This window comes from Chlorocebus sabaeus, chromosome 11 (genome assembly GCF_047675955.1).
Source record: "Chlorocebus sabaeus isolate Y175 chromosome 11, mChlSab1.0.hap1, whole genome shotgun sequence".
Taxonomy (NCBI): Eukaryota; Metazoa; Chordata; class Mammalia; order Primates; family Cercopithecidae; genus Chlorocebus; species Chlorocebus sabaeus.
The window spans coordinates 32,534,100-32,551,380 of record NC_132914.1 but is presented as its reverse complement, the minus strand read 5'-3'; the positions used below and the strand labels follow the sequence as shown (position 1 = coordinate 32,551,380).

The following is a 17,281-nucleotide window of genomic DNA, read 5'->3' as shown; positions in this document are numbered from 1 at the left end:
CCTTACCTGTTGGGTGGATTGTGGCCTGGGGATCTGCAGAACAGTCTGCTTCTGGGCGTTTGTTAACCAGCGCTGCCCTCCTTTTAGCAGGTACCCCAGATATGTCACTTCTGATTTACAGATTTGAGCTTTCTTTGCCGAGGCTCGGTAGCCTAGATTCCCTAGAGCTTGTAAGAGACCCTTGGTCCCTTGAATACAAGCTTCTTGGGTCTCAGCAGCAATCAGGAGGTCATCAACATACTGTAGTAAGGTTATTTCAGGGTGTTTGCGTCGGTACTCACCCAGGTCTTCATGGAGGGCCTCGTCGAACAGGGTAGGAGAGTTTTTGAATCCCTGCAGCAGTCTGGTCCATGTCAGTTGGCCACTTATGCCCCTCTCAGGGTCAGTCCACTCGAAGGCGAAGAGCTTTTGGCTCTGAGGGGCTAAAGGCAAACTGAAGAAAGCATCTTTCAAATCTAAAACAGTGTACTATTGATGTTTAGGGTTTAGGGTACTCAGGAGGGTGTATGGGTTAGGCACGGTTGGGTGTATGTCCATAACCCTCTTATTGACTTCTCTCAAGTCTTGTACAGGTCTGTATTCTCCGCTATTAGGTTTTCGTACCGGCAACAATGGAGTATTCCAGGGCGAGTGACATGGGCAAAGGACCCCTTGGTCGAGGAGCCGGCGAATATGTGGTGTAATCCCTTCTTTGGCCTCTAGGGGCATTGGGTATTGGCGTACCCGCATGGGGTCTGTCCCAGGCTTAAGTTCAACAAACAAAGCAGGACGGTGTTTTGCTAGTCCTAAACCCCCCGTTTCTGCCCAAGCTCCTGGATATTGCTGGAGCCAGGTTGCTATGTTCTGGTCAGGGGCCGCTCGCTCCTGGTGGAGCCGGTATTCATCTTCTAGGGTTATAGTCAGGACAGACACGGGCTGATTTTGGGAGTTGGTCACGACAGGCCTCTCAGGGAGGAAATGGATCTGTGCTCCCATTTTAGTTAGTAGGTCTCTCCCTAGTAGGGGACAGGGGCTCTCAGGGATAACCAGGAAAGAATGGGTTACATTCCTGGCTCTAAGGTTTACTGTTCTTTGTGTTGTCCAGGGGTATTTCTTAACTCCTGTGGCCCCTTGCACCCACGAGGACTTGGAGGATAATTTTCCATTAGTTTTAACTAGGACCGAGTGCTGTGCTCCCGTATTGACCAAGAACTGGACTGGGGACCCCTCCACTTGTAAAGTTACCCTAGGTTCGGGGAGGGGGTCCGAACCCCGTCTTCCCTAGTCTTCATCTTGAGTGACTAGTACGGGTGTAGACCTAGGGGGTCCTTGTCCTCGTTGTTTCTTTTTGGGGCAGTCTCTTATCCAGTGACCAGCTTCCTTACAGTATGCACATTGGTCTTTGCTCAGATTATCATGTCTGGGGGACCGCCTAGGTTGGGTGTTCTCTGGCTGTAGATGTTCTTTCTGTACTACTGCTGCCAGGACCTTGGTCATTTTTCAGTGGCTTTAAATTGCCTTTCCTCTGGAGTATCTCTGTTATTGTAAACCCACTGGGCTATCTGAAGGAAGTCCTGAATCCACTTTCCTTCCAAGTCGTCTAATTTCTGGAGTTTCTTTTTAATATCTGGCGCTGCCTGATTTACGAAAGACATTACAACAGCTGCCTGACTTCCTGGAGCCTCTGGGTCTATGGGGGTGTACTGTCTAAAAGCTTCCATTAATCTTTCTAAGTAAGTAGCTGGACTTTCTGCCTTTCCCTGCAGAACAGAGTATACTTTAGCCAAATTAGTGGGCTTGCGAGCAGCCGCCCGGAGACCCGCCATTAGAGTCTGGCGATAAAGGTGTAGCCGTCCCCTACCTTCTGCCGTGTTGTAGTCCTACGCCGGCCTGGTCAGAGGAAAGGTCGCGTTTATGAGGTCGGGGTTGGCAGTCGGTTGACCATCGTCCCCCGGGACCAGCTTTCTAGCTTCTACCTGTATTCTCTCTCACTCTTCCGTGGTAAACAAGATTCGGAGGAGCTGCTGACAATCATCCTAAGTGGGCTGGTGGGTGAACATGACACTATCCAGTAAAGCTAGTAAATCTTTGGGGTTGTCTGAAAACCGAGCACTCTGAGTCTTCCAGTTATACAGATCACTGGTGGAGAATGGCCAGTACTGGAGCCTGGGGATTCCTGTGTTATCTGGGGGTCCTATTTCCTGAAGGGGTAAAGCCACCGTGGAGTCAGGCGGCTGGGGGGGCTAGTCCATGAAGTGAGCCCTCACGTCCGCCCCGCTGGCCCTTCAAAGTTACTTTCCCTTTCAGCGGGCCCATGTGTGCCGGCCGCCTCCCGTCCGCCTGCTCCCTCCCGCGGCTCAGCCCGGGGGGTGGGTCCGGGTGCGTCGGCCGCCTCCCCTCCGCCTGCTGCTTCCCGCAGCTCAGCCCGGGGGGCTGGGGCCTGGGGCCCAGAGGGGTACAGAGGGGGTTCTGTGAACAGTGGGTCCCCGCTGTCAGGTAGAACAGGATTGGGGGGGGGGCAGTTGGTTGCTTGGATTTTAGTGGTCGAGCAACCAGTGCCTTACAGGGTTCAGAGGCTAATTGGAAAGGGGACAGCCAAGGAGGCGGGTTCTCAACAAGGTCCTGCCATATGAGGATATATGGGATTTGATCTAAGTGGCCCGCACGCCCAGGTAGGAAAATCTTGGACTTTAGTGATGACAGCAAGTCGGAAGGTCCCTTTGGGTGGCCACCCCACATTAGAGGCAGGCCATTCGGAGCGACACAGAGAAATTAGCTTTCCTTTCCTGATTTTTATACTAAGATCTTGGCCCCTTGCTCTAACTTCTTTGAAATTACTTGTAAGGAGAGATAGAGGAGTGCTCTGGATATTACCAATCCTGTAATGATTTGTAGTTTCTTCCTGTAAAGGAATGTGGGTTAGAATCCCTGTAAAGGAAATCTGATCTGACTTATTAATGATATCTAGTCGCAGGCACGCTTTGGCAGCCTGGGTCAGAGACAGTTGCTGCCTAGATCGCAGACGCGCTCCGGCACCCCAGATCAAAGACGGCTGCTGCCAAAACCGATCGCAAGTGCGCACCGGAAGCCCGGGTCAGAGTTAGCTGCCTGGATCATGATCGCGTTCGGGCAGCCCAGATCAAAAGACAGCTGCTGCCCAAACCGGGGCAGTTCAGATCGCAAGCGCGCACCGGAAGCCCGGGTCAGAGTTAGCTGCCTGGATCGCGATCATGCTTGGGCAGCCCAGATCAAAGACAGCTGCTGCCCAAACCGGGGCAGTTCAGATCGCAAGCGCGCACCAGAAGCCCCGGTCAGAGTTTGCTGCCTGGATCGCGATCACACTCGGGCAGCCCAGATCAAAAGACAGCTGCTGCCGAAACCGGGGCAGTTCAGATCGCAAGCGTGCACTGGAAGCCCGGGTCAGAGTTAGCTGCTTGGGTCGTGATCGCGCTCGGGCAGCCCAGATCAGAGAGAAACCGCAAACGTGCTCGGGGCAGTTCAGATGGCAATTTAGATCAGACGAGAGCCAGGGACGTCTCCCACCGGTCTCCGCTGACTGTCCTATAGCGCGTCTGCCAGGACTGTGCCAGCTCCAGTTTCAGACCTCGCGAGTCACAGATTCAGATTCAGAACAGACACAGACAGACAAACGGAGATGAGCCAGCTCACCTATCAGTAAATCGATCCTAGCAGATCCGTTGACCAGGGGTCTGGTGGGCTTGGGGAATCCCGGACGGGCCCCCAGATGTTGTGCCCAGACCGTTTGTTCCCCAAAGAAGACCACCAGAGTCCAGAGTCAAAGCTAAGCGGCAAGGATCTTTACTACAAGTTCGAACCTGGTCCCTCCATTCCACAGCATATAAGAGGGCCCTGAACAATGCGAGTGTTTGCTTTTTATAGCCCGAAAGTTACAGGGGAACAAAGGAATTCTTTTGGTTCCCGTGCTTTCAGTAAAACTTTGAACGGCTGCCTCCTTATTGGAGACTTTCCAGGTGGTGTTTGTACTGGGCTCAGGAAGTTTGAGAGATATATGGCGATATGTGGTGGGATGGGAGGATGGGATGTGTTTGTACTGGGCTTGTTTGTTTTGAGCCCGGGGCTGAGGAATGTGCCTGATTTCTTTTCAGTTCTTTCTATTTTCCATAAGTGTCGTCTGGCTGAGAAATAAAGAGAGATAGTACAAAGAGAGGAATTTTATAGCTGGGCCACCAGGGTGACATCACTTATTGGTAGGACTGTGATGCCCACCTGAGTTTCAGACCAGCACGTTTTTATTAAGGTTTTCAAAAGGGGAGGGGGTGTAAGAACAGAGAGTAGGTACAAAGATCACATGCTTCAAAGAGTGAAAAGCAGAACCACTGATAAGAGTCTAACAAAGATCACATGCTTCTGAGGGAACAGGGCAAAGGGCAAAAGCAGAACCACCGATTAGGGTCCAACAAAGATCACAGGGCAAAGGGCAAAAGCAGAACTGCTGATAAGGGTCTATGTTCAGCGGTGTACGTATTGTCTTGATAAACATCTTTTTTTTTTCCTAGTTGTCAAATGATCCTTTATTGAAATATTTTCCTTTGTTCTTAACTGGCTGGGCATTCCACAGCACCACTGTTAATGTCATCTATCATGTCATGAGGGTGGTGGCCATCAACATTACAGCCCACAGACTGGGCAGTCCCCAGGATCTCTTTAATGGTTCCAGAGAGTTCTCTGGCTAAGGATAGGTGCTGCATCTGTTGAGCAATGTTGGTGATCTCATCTAAAGTGATATTCCCACTGTGTTTAATGTTTTTCTGTTCCTTTCTGTCTCTTGATGATTCCTTGAGGGCTTTGATGATCAGGGCAGAGGCAGAAGGCACCACCTCAATCTGGGCCTGTCTGTTCTGAATGGTCAGTTTCACTGTAATCCTCAGGACCTTCCGATCACCTGTTGCCTTGGCAATGTCATCACCAGCCTTTTTTGGAGAGAGACCCAGGGGGCCGATCTTGGGGGCCAGCATAGAAGTGGCACCGACTTCACCTCCAGTGCACCTCAGGTATACTTTGATCTCATTGGGGTTGAACTTCGGCAGCATGGTAGAGGCGGCTGGTGTCAGATGAACCCGGATTTGGGACGACCGAAGAAAGTTGCACCTTGGCCTCCTCCGAGCTGAAAGCCAAGAGCAATAAACAAAACAACAGAAAACAGGGTTCAAGAGCAGAGAACCAGTCTAACCACAAATTTACCAGAGCTGAGTTTTCCCAACCCTAGTAAACCTGAGGGTTCTACAGGAGACCAGGGCTTATCTCAGTCCTTATCTCAACTGTACAAGACAGACATTCCCAGAGCGGCTGTTCATAGACCTCCCCCCAGGGACACATTCTTTTCCCAGGGTATTAATATTAATATTCCTTGCTAGGAAAAGAATTTAGCGGTATATTTCCTACTTGCACGTCTGTTTATAGGCCCTCTGCAAGAAGAAAAATATTTTTGCCCGACCCTGTAGGCAGTCAGACCTTATGGTTGTCTTCCCTTGTTCCATAAAAATCGCTATTATTCTGTTGTTTTTTAAGGTGCACTGATTTCATATTGTTGAAACACACATGTTTTACTATCAATTTGTACAGTTAACACAATTATCACAGTGGTCCTGAGGGGATGTACATCCTCAGCTTACAAAGATAACAGGATTAAGAGATTAAAGACAGGCATAAGAAATTATAAAAGTATTATTTGAGAACTGATAAATGTCCATATTAAGATGAAATCTTCATAATTTATGTTCCTCTGCCGCAGTTTCAGCAGGTCCCTCTGTTCAGGATCCCTTACTTCCTGTAACACCTTTCTTCACCCCATTCCCTTCCTGCTGTGTCTTCCTTAGGTCCTCTTCGCTTTCCTCCATTGCTTCTTCCTAAACACCCCCCTTTCAATGGACAATATCCCTTTGTGATGCTTTACGCCTACGTGATGATGATGACCAACTTAGCTAACTTTATTGTTTTAAACCTTAGTCAAGTTCAGGTTTGCATAATCTAGTTAAGAACCTTTTAAATCCTCCTACATAAAGAGGAAAATTCATTGAAGAATTTAGGATTATTTTAAGAATTTATAGGATGGAGGCCAGGTGCGGTGGCTCACGCCTATAATCCCAGTACTTTGAGATGCCAAGATGGGCAGATCATGAGGTCGGGAGTTCAAGACTAGCCTGGCCAATATGGTGAAACCCCATCTCTATTAAAAATACAAAAATTAGCCGGGTGTGGTGGCATGTGCCTGTAGTCTCAGCTACTCAGGAGGCTGAGGCAGAAGAATCACTCGAACCCGGGAGGCGGAGGTTACAGTGAGCCAAGATCATGCCACTGCACTCCAGCCTGGGCAACAGAGCAAGACTCCATCTCAAAAAAAGAAAAAAGAATTTATAGGATGGATACTGTAATCTCTATCCATGAGTTCATCTCCTTACAGAATTCAGAGATGATGAAACTCTTATATAATTAATGGATCTTCTCTTATGCTCTCCAGATAGAAGATCTTGAAGAATTTTTATTTTTTATTTATTTATTTTTTTGAGACGGAGTCTGGCTCTGTCACCCAGGCTGGACTGCAATGGCCGGATCTCAGCTCACTGCAAGTTCCGCCTCCCTACTTTTATTCTGGCTGCACTGGCAGCTGATTAGATTGTGCCTACCCAGATCAAGGGTGTGTCTGCCTTTCCCAGTTCATTGACTGGAATGTTAATCTCCTTTGGCAACATCGTCACAGATACACCAAGGAACAATACTTTGCATCCTTCAATCAAGTTGACACTCAATATTAGCCATCATAGAATCAAATACTATTTATATTCAGCATGAAGGCCTCAATCCTCCAGGAAAGTAGAAAGGGCTAACCAAACTCTAAAATGAGTGTTAGCTAAGCTGTGTCAGGAAACATTAGAAACTTTGGTCAGTCTACTGCCCATAGCCCTCTGAAGGATCTGTAATACCCCTAGAGCAGAAATTAATATAAGCTCATACCAAATGTTATATGGAAGGCCATTCTTAACTAATGATCTAATTACTGATTCAGAAACAGTCGGTTTAGTAAAATACCTAGCTAACCCAAGTCAGTTTCAGTGGGCTTTACAAAAGTTTGGAACTCAAAGGCTCCCCATACTGGGAACTAACCAGTAACCCAAAATCAAGCCAGGAGATCAGGAGATTAAGACATGCAAGGAGGGATCACCTGCTCAACAATTGCAACCCAAATGGAATGGACCATTTTCAGTGGTAATGGCCACACCTTCTGTGGTCAAAGGACTGGGATTAGATCATTCAATACATCTTTCAAGGATCAAGTCTACGATACCTGAAGCCCCAGACCTGGAACCTGAAGTTCCCATTAGCCACTACACTGTGTACTATGGAAGCCCTGAAGTACCTGTTTAGAAGGCAGCCAAAAGAGAAGAAGCAGCCTACCAATTTTCCTTGGTGTTTTTGTTGCATAGTTACTATAGGCTGGATAGCAATAGCCATGTTTTATATTTTTTGCAGATTAATTTCCATCTTTCAAACGGTTGGAATCACTTCCTTTGTAGTAATTAAACAGAATTTTTATTTTTTATTTTTATTTTTTATTTTTTGAGAAGGAGTCTTACTTTGTCACCAGGCTGGAGTGTGGTGACGTGATCTCCACTCGCTGCAACCTCCGCCTCTCGGCTTCAAGTGATTCCCCTGCCTCAGCCTCCTGAGTAGCTGGGACTACAGGCACGCACCACCACGCCCAGCTGATTTTTGTATTTTTAGTAGAGATGGTGTTTCACCATGTTGGCCAGGATGGTCTCAATCTCTTGACCTTGTGATCCGCCTGCCTCGGCCTCCCAAAGTGGTGGGATTACAGGTATGAGCCACTGCACCTGGCCTAAACAGAATGTTTTAATTCATTCCTATAACAAATATCCCTGACAGCATAGTTATTCACTTCTGAAATTCCCATTAAATCTTTTAACCAAATTCATTTCCTCTTGCCTAGAGACCATCAATCTTCAGATGATCATGCAACAGGGTTTCCAGCCAGTTCCAAATGAAGACAGCACCCCGGCCATCAAGAAACTACTCTGTTGGCCGGGCGCAGTGGCTCACGCCTGTAATCCCAGCACTTTGGGAGGCTGAGGTAGGTGGATCACGAGGTTAGGAGTTCGAGCCCATCCTGGCCAACATGGTGAAACCCCGTCTCTACTAAAAATACAAAAATTGACTGGGTGTGGTGGCTCACGCCTATAATCCCAGCACTTTGTGAGGCAGAGGTGGACAGATCACCTGAGGTAAGGAGTTCGAGACCAGCTTGGCCAACATGGTGAACCCCATCTCTACTAAAAATACAAAAATTAGCTGGGTGTGGTGGCAGGTGCCTATAATCCCAGCTGCTCAGAGGCTGAGGCAGGAGAATCACATGGACCCGGCAGGGTGACAAGAGCGAAACTCCATCTTAAAAAAGAAAAAAAAAACTGTCTGTGGGTGGGCGCTATGTGAGAATCAAACAAGGAAACTATCAAGCTGCACACACTGTCACAACCCACTGAGATTTGTTCAGATCCAGCCATCGCTCAGGCAAATCTACACAAGTGTTTGACAGTTTTTATTTGAACAAATTTCTATTTAGTATGATATATAATTCATTCAAAATTACATCTTCTGAAGCAAAAAAAAAAAATTTTAAATTTAAGAGTCAGGGTCTTGCTCTGTTGCCCAGGCTGGAGTGCAGTGGTACAATCATAGCTCCCCTGCAACCTCAAACTCCTGGGCTCAAGTGATCCCTCACCTCAGCATCCCAAGTAGCTAGGACACCGGCACCACCACCATACTTGTTGTTTTCTGAACTATTGTGGGAGAGCCTAAAAGTCACCTCTACTCATCTTAGTTCTTAAGTAGGACTTTCAGCTGGCTCCAGAAATCAAATTGACACAAGATATCAAAAAGAGAAGAGCATACATGTTTTATTAATTTTTGCATGTACATGGGGACCCTCACAAGAGAGTGAAGACTTAAATGACAAAAGTAGGAAGATTTTTTGCTTTTCAGATAAAGTGATAAATTTGTGAAGAAATGACAAGACAAAGGTATCTGGGCTGGAGTAGTAAATTCCAGGACAGTCACTAGGAGCTTTATGGAGAGGTGTAAAGCTAGTGGATGACAAGGGTTAGTTTAGTAAGTTTATTTATACAGGCCTGTTGTAGCATCAGTTCCCAGTCTCTAGAGATAGGGGTTATTTTCTCACCCTGGACAAAGAAGCATCCTCTTCAAAGGAATTTTTACGGATTGTAACAGGTAGGAAAGGACAGGTCAGCTACCTCTTTCTTTTTTTCTTTCTTTCTCTTTCACTTTCTTTCCCCCTTTTTTTTTTTTTTTTTTTTTTTTTTTGAGTCAGGGTCTTGCTCTATCTCCCAGGTTGGAGTGCAGTAGCATGGCATGGCCTTGACTCACTGGAACCTCTGTCTCCCTGCCTCCCGGGTTCAAGCAATCCTCCCACCTCAGCCTCCCAAGTCGCTGGGACCACAGGGCATGCTGCCACACCCGGCTAATTTTTGTATTTTTTGTAGAGATGGAGTTTCACTGTGTTGCCCAGGCTGGTCTCGAACTCCTGAGCTCAAAAAGATCCACCCACCTTGGCCTCCCAAAGTGCTATGAATAGAGGCATGAGCCACAGCACCTGGCCCTTTCTTTCCTTTCCTCTTGACAGTGTCTCACTATTTTGCTAAGGCTAGAGTGCAGTGGCACGATCATGGTGCACTGCAACCTCAAACTCCTGGGCTCAAGTGATCCTTCCACCTCAACCTTCCGAGTAGCTGTGGCACAGGCAGAAATGCAACTACAGTTCCTCAAGTGTCTTCAGCTTGAAACTAATTCAGCAGATTTTGGAGTGGCACATCCTTCACTCCTTCACTATGAATTCATCTCACAGAAATGAGAAGGTAACTGACTTTGCTGTTAGAAGTCCTCGAATTTCAAAATAAAAGTCCTGGGCTTAAAAAGTCTGAATGTTATGCTGTGTGTTTTTTGCCTCCAAGTTTTTAGTTTCAGACTAAAGTAGCTAGGGTTATAAGTAATATAAGAAGTGTGATGGCTTTGTACTCTGTCGACTTAGCTAAATTCAAACTAAGCGTCGCAGCTTCCTTCCCTGAATGATTCTAAATTACAGTTGATCACAGGAGAAACATGAGCAAGTTTCAGAAGCCACAAGTGAAGCATCTGCCATTTTCTTTGTGCTGAAAGTAAGGATATAGTGACAGGCGTTATTGCAGTGAGGCATTATTGTTGCTGATTCCCTAACTGGCCTTGATGGGGTGGGGCAGGGTGGCATTATGATATATATTGGTTTTCATCCATGGTCCCTGCCTTGGTACAGTCTTTTTGTAATGTGGGGTGTGTCAGACCCCAGAGGCAGGCCTCTGAGCTTCTCCTGCCCTCCTTTCACCTGCCCCAAGGCAGGACACTGTTTCCCTCCTTTCTGATTGTGGGTCTTAAGACCTTTGTACACGCTGGGGGAAGGAATGCTGACATCATGAAGCTCCATAAAAACCCAAGAGGGGCTGGGCGCAGCGGCTTATGCCTGTAATCCCAGCACTTTGGGAGGCTAAGGCAGGCGGATCATTTGAGGTCAGGAGTTAGAGACCCTGGTCAACATGATGATACCCTGTCTCTACTAAAAATACAAAAACTAGCCAGATGTCATGGTGCGTGCCTGTAATCCCAGCTACTCGGGAGGCTGAGGCAGGAGAATCACTTGAACCCTGGAGACGAAGGCTGCAGCAAGCCGAGATAATGCCACTGCACTCCAGCCTGGGCGACAGAGTGAGACTCCATCTCATAAAAACAAAACAAAACAAACAAGCGAACAAAAAATCCAAGAGGACTGGGTTCAGGGAGCTTCCGTATAGCAAACACACGAACGTTCCTGGAGGGTGGCGCACCTAGGGAGGGCGTGGAAGCTTCCCCCAAACCTCACCCTACACATCTCTTCATCTGTATCCTTTGCAATATCCTCTATAATAAACAGGTAAACATCAGTAAGTGTTTCCCTGAGTTCTGTGAGCCACTGCAGCAAATTAATTGAACCCAAAGAGGGGGTCATGGGAACCTCAACTTGAAGCCAGTCAGAAGTTCCAGAGGCGCAGACTTGTGTTGTGACTGGTGTGTGTGTGGAGTCAGTCTTGGGTACTGAGCCCTCAACCTGTAACATCTGACACTCTCTCCGAGTAGATAGCATCAGAATTAGAGGGCGCCCACATGATCTTCACAGCTTGGTATGTGGGAAAAAACATCCACACACACATGGCCACAGAAGTCTCCTGTGTTGATTGTTATGGTGTGAAAGTAGAGGAAAAACACGGTTAGGGAGAGTTTTCCCTACACAGTAGTATCCATGGCTCCTTAAGCTCCTACCCTATCTCCTCCTTCAGCTTTTTTTAGTCCTGTGACAGGTGCTTGGGTGGTTCTGTGGCAAAGGGCAACAGCTTCTCCTGCAGGTCGCCCAATGTCATTGCTTGTCCTTGTGATTTCTAGTCTATCCATATGGATTCCAGGTCTTGCTCTTCCCTACTTTACATCCAGCCTTCCTGACTGCCAGCCTGGGTGACTTCAGACCTTATACAACCCACAGCCCAAGGCGACAGCCTTGTGTAGACTTCTCCAACAGCTCCCACAACTGTCTATTATCTAATCCCTATGATAAATCCTCTCTATAATCTATCATAAACCGTACTCTGTTACTCATAGTGTTTATGTTTCTCTGGTCAGACTCTGACTGATAGTAGGAGTCCATATACTTATGAAATAAACATCTAGCCAGGCACGGTGGCTCACACCTGTAATCCCAGCACTTTGGGAGGCTGAGGAGGGCGGATCACGAGGTCAGGAGATCGAGACCATCCTGGCCAACACGGTGAAACCCTGTCTCTACTAAAATTACAGAAAATTAGCCAGGTGTGACGGCATGCGCCTGTAGTCCCAGCTACTCAGGAGGCTGAGGCAGGAGAATGGCATGAACCCGGGAGGCGGAGCTTGCAGTGAGCCGAGATTGCACCACTGCACTCCAGCCTAGGCGACAGAGCGAGACTCCGTCTCAGAAAAAATAAATTAAATAAATAAATAAATAAATAAATAAATAAATAATCTGAAGAGGAATACAAACTTTTGTGCCATATGCCAGACATTTTGCTAAGTGTGCCTTATCTCACTTGATCTTCACCAGAAGACCATTGTACAGGTGAAGACATTGAGCTCAAAGACATGAATACATTTTCCCAAGGGCACATTGCTAGACTATGGAAAGCTGTGTAGTCAAGAGAATTTCTACTTATAAACTCTGTGCCATCTTGTAACGACCCAATGGGTTCACCTTGCTCGCTGCCTAGACAGACAGGATCTCACTGTTGCCCAGGCTGAAGTGCAGTGGCATGATCTCGACTCATTGCAACCTTCATCTCCTAGGTTCAAGTGATCCTGTCATGTAAGCCCTCCAAGTAGCTGGGACCACAGGTGCACACCACCATGCCCTGCTAATTTTTGTATTTTTAGTAGAGATGGGGTTTCACCATGTTGCCCAGGCTCCTAAGCTCAAGTGATCCACCTGCGTCAGCCTCCCAGAGTGCTGGGATTACAGGCAGGAGCCATGGCGCCCAGCCTGAGAAACAATTATTCATGAAGACCTGGCTGTGTGGGAGATCAGAGTTTTATTATTACTCAAATCAGTCTCCCCAAGCATTTGAGTATTTGGTGATCAGAGCTTTTTATTTTTTTTAGATGGCGTCTCACTCTGTTTCCCAGGCAGAAGTGCAGTGGCACGATCTTGGCTTACCACAACCTCCGCCTCCCAGGTTCAAGCAATTCTTCTGACTTAGCCTCCCAAGTAGCTGGGACTACAGGTGTGCTCCACCACGCACGGCTAATTTTTGTATTTTTAGTAGAGATGGAGTTTCACCATATTGGCCAGGCTGGTCTCGAATTACTAACCTCATGGTGATCAGAGATTTTAAGAATAAATTGGTGGGTGGGGAAGCCAGTGAGCTGGGAGCGCTGATTGGTTGGGTCAGATATGAAATTACAGGGAGTCAAAGCTGTCCTTTTGCTTGAGTCAGGTCCTAGGTGGGGGGGCCACAAGATTAGATGAGCCAGTTGATCGACCTGGATGGTGCCAGCTGATTCATCAAGCGTAGGGTCTGCAAAATATCTCAAGCACTAATCTTAGGTTTTACAATAGTGATGTTATCCCCAGGAGAAATTTGAGGACAGTCAGAATCTTATAGCCTCCAGCTGCATAACTCCTAAACCATAATTTCTAACCTTGTGGCTAATTTTTTAGTCCTACAAAGACAGTCTATCACCAGGCAGGAAGGGAGTTTGTTCTGGGAAAGTTAAACTATAAACTGAGTTCCTCCCTGAGTTAGTTCTACCTACACCCAGGAGTCAACTTGGACAGCTTGAAGCAAGATGGAGTTGGTTAGGTCAGATAGTTTTTTTTGTTTTATTTGGTTTTTTTTTTGAGACGGAGTCTTGCTGTGTCGCCCAGGCTGGAGTGCAGTGGTGTGATCTCGACTCACTGCAAGCTCCGCCTCCCAGGTTCATGCCATTCTCCTGCCTCAGCCTCCCGAGTAGCTGGGTCTACAGGCACCCGCCACCACACCCAGCTAATTTTTTCTATATTTAGTAGAGACAAGGTTTCATCATGTTAGCCAGGATGGTCTCAATCTCCTGACCTCGTGATCCACCCACCTCGGCTTCCCAAAGTGCTGGGATTACAGGTTTGAGCCACTATGCCCAGCCAGATCTCTTTTACTGTCATAATTTTCTCAGTTATAATTTTGCAATGGCAGTTTCCATCTTGTCTCTCCAAAGAGCATAATCTTTACCTAGTGCCTTCAGAATGAGGAATTTTTACCCCATAGGTGTTTTTACTTTATTCATCTTTGTTTGAAGGGGATCTGAATATGCCACCCCAAGATATGACACACTGTCATAGGAAAATTTTGAGCTGAAGGTAATTGAGAATCAGGAGATGCAGGTGGCTGGGAGTGGTGGCTCATGTTTGTAATCTGAGCACTTTGGGAGGCCAACGCAGGAGGATCACTTGAGCCCAGGAGCTCGAGACCAACCTGGGCAACATAGTGAAACCTCATCTCTGTGGCAGGCCAATTCTGACAGTCACACAGTCACACAGACAGGGCTCCATAGCACTCCAGTTACATAGACGAACTTCCACAGCGCTTGCCTTAACATTGGGCTAACAAAAGTCTAGGGAAAATCAATGCCCGGATGTCAGAACCAGAAATGAAACATACGTTCAGTAAGTGCCTTGCACAGGCTTCGTCTAAAACCTGGAGCACATCAAGATAATGGGGACAGCCTTACATTCCTTGTACCAGGATCTGTCTCGGGTCAACATCTGGGGTGAGTCAAGGTAACACAGACAGTCCTTGAATAGATTTATTTTAAGGGGGAGGGTCTGGAGCAACTCTTAGGACCAAACTGTAGGTAAGATAAAGTAGAAGTAATCACTCTGGTGCCAGGATCCTCCTTAAGTAAATTTAGGAGACATTTCTTAATCACCCTGGTACCAGGACTCTCACGGATTAGGTAGATTTAGAGGGCATTTTTGGCCTCTGACCTCGCTGAAACAAAATTACTTACTTATAAACAGGCAAATGTGATACTGCACATAGGCATGTAGTCCAAACACATATAAGCATGGGTAATATTGTAATATCTTGAGTTGGTCTGGCGAATAATCTCCGACCTTATCCCTGTATCCAGTTACAGAAATAAACTTCCTTCTTTCCTAGTCCATTTGCATCTCATTATTTGGCTGTGAGAACATACAGCCAGACCTGGTTCGGTTCGGTGACATCTCCACTAGAAAAATTTTTTTTTAATTAGCCGAGTGTGGTGGTGCTTGCCTGTGGTCCCAGCTACTCAGGAGACTAAGGCAGGAGGATCACTTGAACCCTGGAGGTCAAAGCTGCCGTGAGCCATGATCATGTCACTGCACTCCAGCCTGGGTGACACAGTCTAAAAGCAGGGCATAAATTTCCCATTGAGGAAGGTGCCTCCCCACCCACCTAGTACCAGGGAGAGAAGAGTGATTTTTACCAAAGATGAGAATTAACACCAAGATGAATTTGCATAAACAGATCTTTCTAAAATAGCCCTTATCATCCATTAATTCCCGCATGTTTCCTCCTCAGTGCTCCACAATTTGTTCCTTGAAGCCCAAACCCTCTTTTCTTTGTTAAAAAGGTACATAAAACCACAAGTCTAACTACTTCTTTCCTGAGAACTCTTTTGCATGCAAATATTAATAAAAATGGTGTGCTTTTTCTCCTGTTACTATGTCTTTTATTAGTTTAATTTGCAGGCCCACAGTTACAAAACATAACAGGGTTGAGGAAAATTTTTCCTCTCTGACATGTTTCAGTTAAAAAGGAACCAGCCTGACCAACATGGTGAAACCCTGTCTCTACTAAAAATACAGAAATTAGCCTGGTGTGGTGGTGCACGCCTGTAATCCCAGCTACTCAGGAGGCTGAGGCAAGAGAATCGCCTGACCCTGGGAGGCAGAGGTTGCAGTGAGCCTAGATCCTGCCACTGCACTCCAGCCTGGGCAACAAGAGTGAAACTCCGTCTCAAAACAAAACAAAACAAAACAAAGCAAACCAGCTGAAGAAGTTCCTTTGATTAACAGCGCAGCATGGAAATGTTAGATACTCTTAGACAAACCTTGAAAGATACTCTCTTATTTAATCACAGTTTTAAATGTTAGCTAGCTTACCTTAAAAAAAAAAAAAAAAAAAAAAAAGCCAGAAGTCAGATATTCATGATGTGAGATAAAGTTCTTAAGTATGGAGGGAACGAAAACTACAACTTTTTGTAAAAGTCACAAAAGGCCAACCTATTGTATCACATATCCTCAAAGAAGAGTCAGGGCATGCTGAAACATGCTGTGTTTTGTTTTTAGTAACATTTTCCTTATTACAAAAATAATACATTCTCATTAGATAATAAGAAGAATACTTAAAAAATAAAATATTATCAATATCATTAATGCATTGGTGTTTTTCCTCCTATAACTTTTCTGTGCATAGTTTTCCCTTTAATTACATGTTATAATGTAATCCTTATAAACATAATTTTAATTATTGAATATTTTTCCAAGGAAAAGAAGTATATAGTTTACTAAACCATTTCTCTAGTCGTGAACAAAGAGTTCATGGAGACATTTATTGTGTGTGTGTTTTTACATTGACATTTTAAAAATAAGAACTTCTGAAAAATACAAAAGTACAAAATGTTGCAAAAATTCAGTTTCCTACTTTCCTCCCCAGAAATAACCACTGTTTAATTTTATTTTGTGCATATCTTTCCAGAACTTTGTCTTTGAACATACAATCATATTGAAAGGCAAAATCCTTACACAAATTTGCTAAATTCATTATAAGACTGCTCAACTTTCTCAGGGCAAGAAAGACCTGGAACATTTGGGATTAATGTCTCTATCAGGAGGCAAGCATCCTAACAATTTATCAAGGTTTACAGATTAATTTATAATCTTATAGTGCAGTAGTGCAGTAGTTTTTCTGTACCTTTGTCAGATGTTAATTCTTGTCGGCTCCCCATATCTGTGGGTTTTATATTTAAGGATTCAACCAACTGCAGATCAAAATATTTTTAAGAAAGCAGTTGGGGGCGGTGGCTCATGCCAGTGATCCTAGCACTTTGGGAAAACAAGATGGGGGAGGATCATTTGAGCCCAGGAGATTGAGACCAGCCTGAGTGACATGGGGAGACTCCATGTCCACAGAAAATAAAAAAATTAGCCAGGCACTGTGTTGTGTGCCTGTGGGACATAGCTACTTAGGAGGCTGAGGTGAGACGGTCGCTTGAGCTTGAACAGTCAAGGCTGCAGTGAGCCGGGATCGTGCCACCGCACTCCAGCCTGGGTGACAGAGCAATACCCTGTCTCAAAAAACAAAAACCGGGCTGGGCACGGTGGCTGAAGCCTGTGATCCCAGCACTTTGGGAGGCGGGCAGATCACCTGAGGTTGGGAGTTCGAGACCAGCCTGACCAATATGGGGAAACCCCGTCTCTACTGAAAATACAAAAAAATACAAAAAATTGACCAGGCACAGTGGCTCACGCCTGTAATCCCGGTACTTTGGGAGGCTGAGGTGGGTGGATCACGAGGTCAGGAGTTCGAGACCAGCCTGACCAATATGGTGAAACCCCGTCTCTACTGAAAATACAAAATTAGCCAGGCATGGTGGCAGGAGCCTGTAATCCCAGCTACTTCGAAGG

General features: G+C 46.1%; 1 protein-coding gene and 1 long non-coding RNA gene across 2 annotated transcripts in view; one reads left to right on the top strand and one right to left on the bottom strand.

Annotated features, from left to right (window-relative positions):
- LOC140712753 (uncharacterized) overlaps positions 1-17,281 on the top strand; it is an 88,739-nt gene that overhangs the window by 11,357 nt on the left and 60,101 nt on the right. The window contains exon 2 of the long non-coding RNA XR_012094479.1: positions 7,967-8,107. This is a non-coding gene — a long non-coding RNA (uncharacterized lncRNA). The remainder of the gene's footprint in view (positions 1-7,966; positions 8,108-17,281) is intronic.
- On the bottom strand, positions 4,546-6,266 carry LOC103218831 (large ribosomal subunit protein uL11-like). The gene has a single exon (XM_037990153.2). It carries the CDS (start codon positions 5,049-5,051, stop codon positions 4,557-4,559), a length of 495 nt encoding a protein of 164 aa, XP_037846081.2. The 5' UTR covers positions 5,052-6,266; the 3' UTR covers positions 4,546-4,556.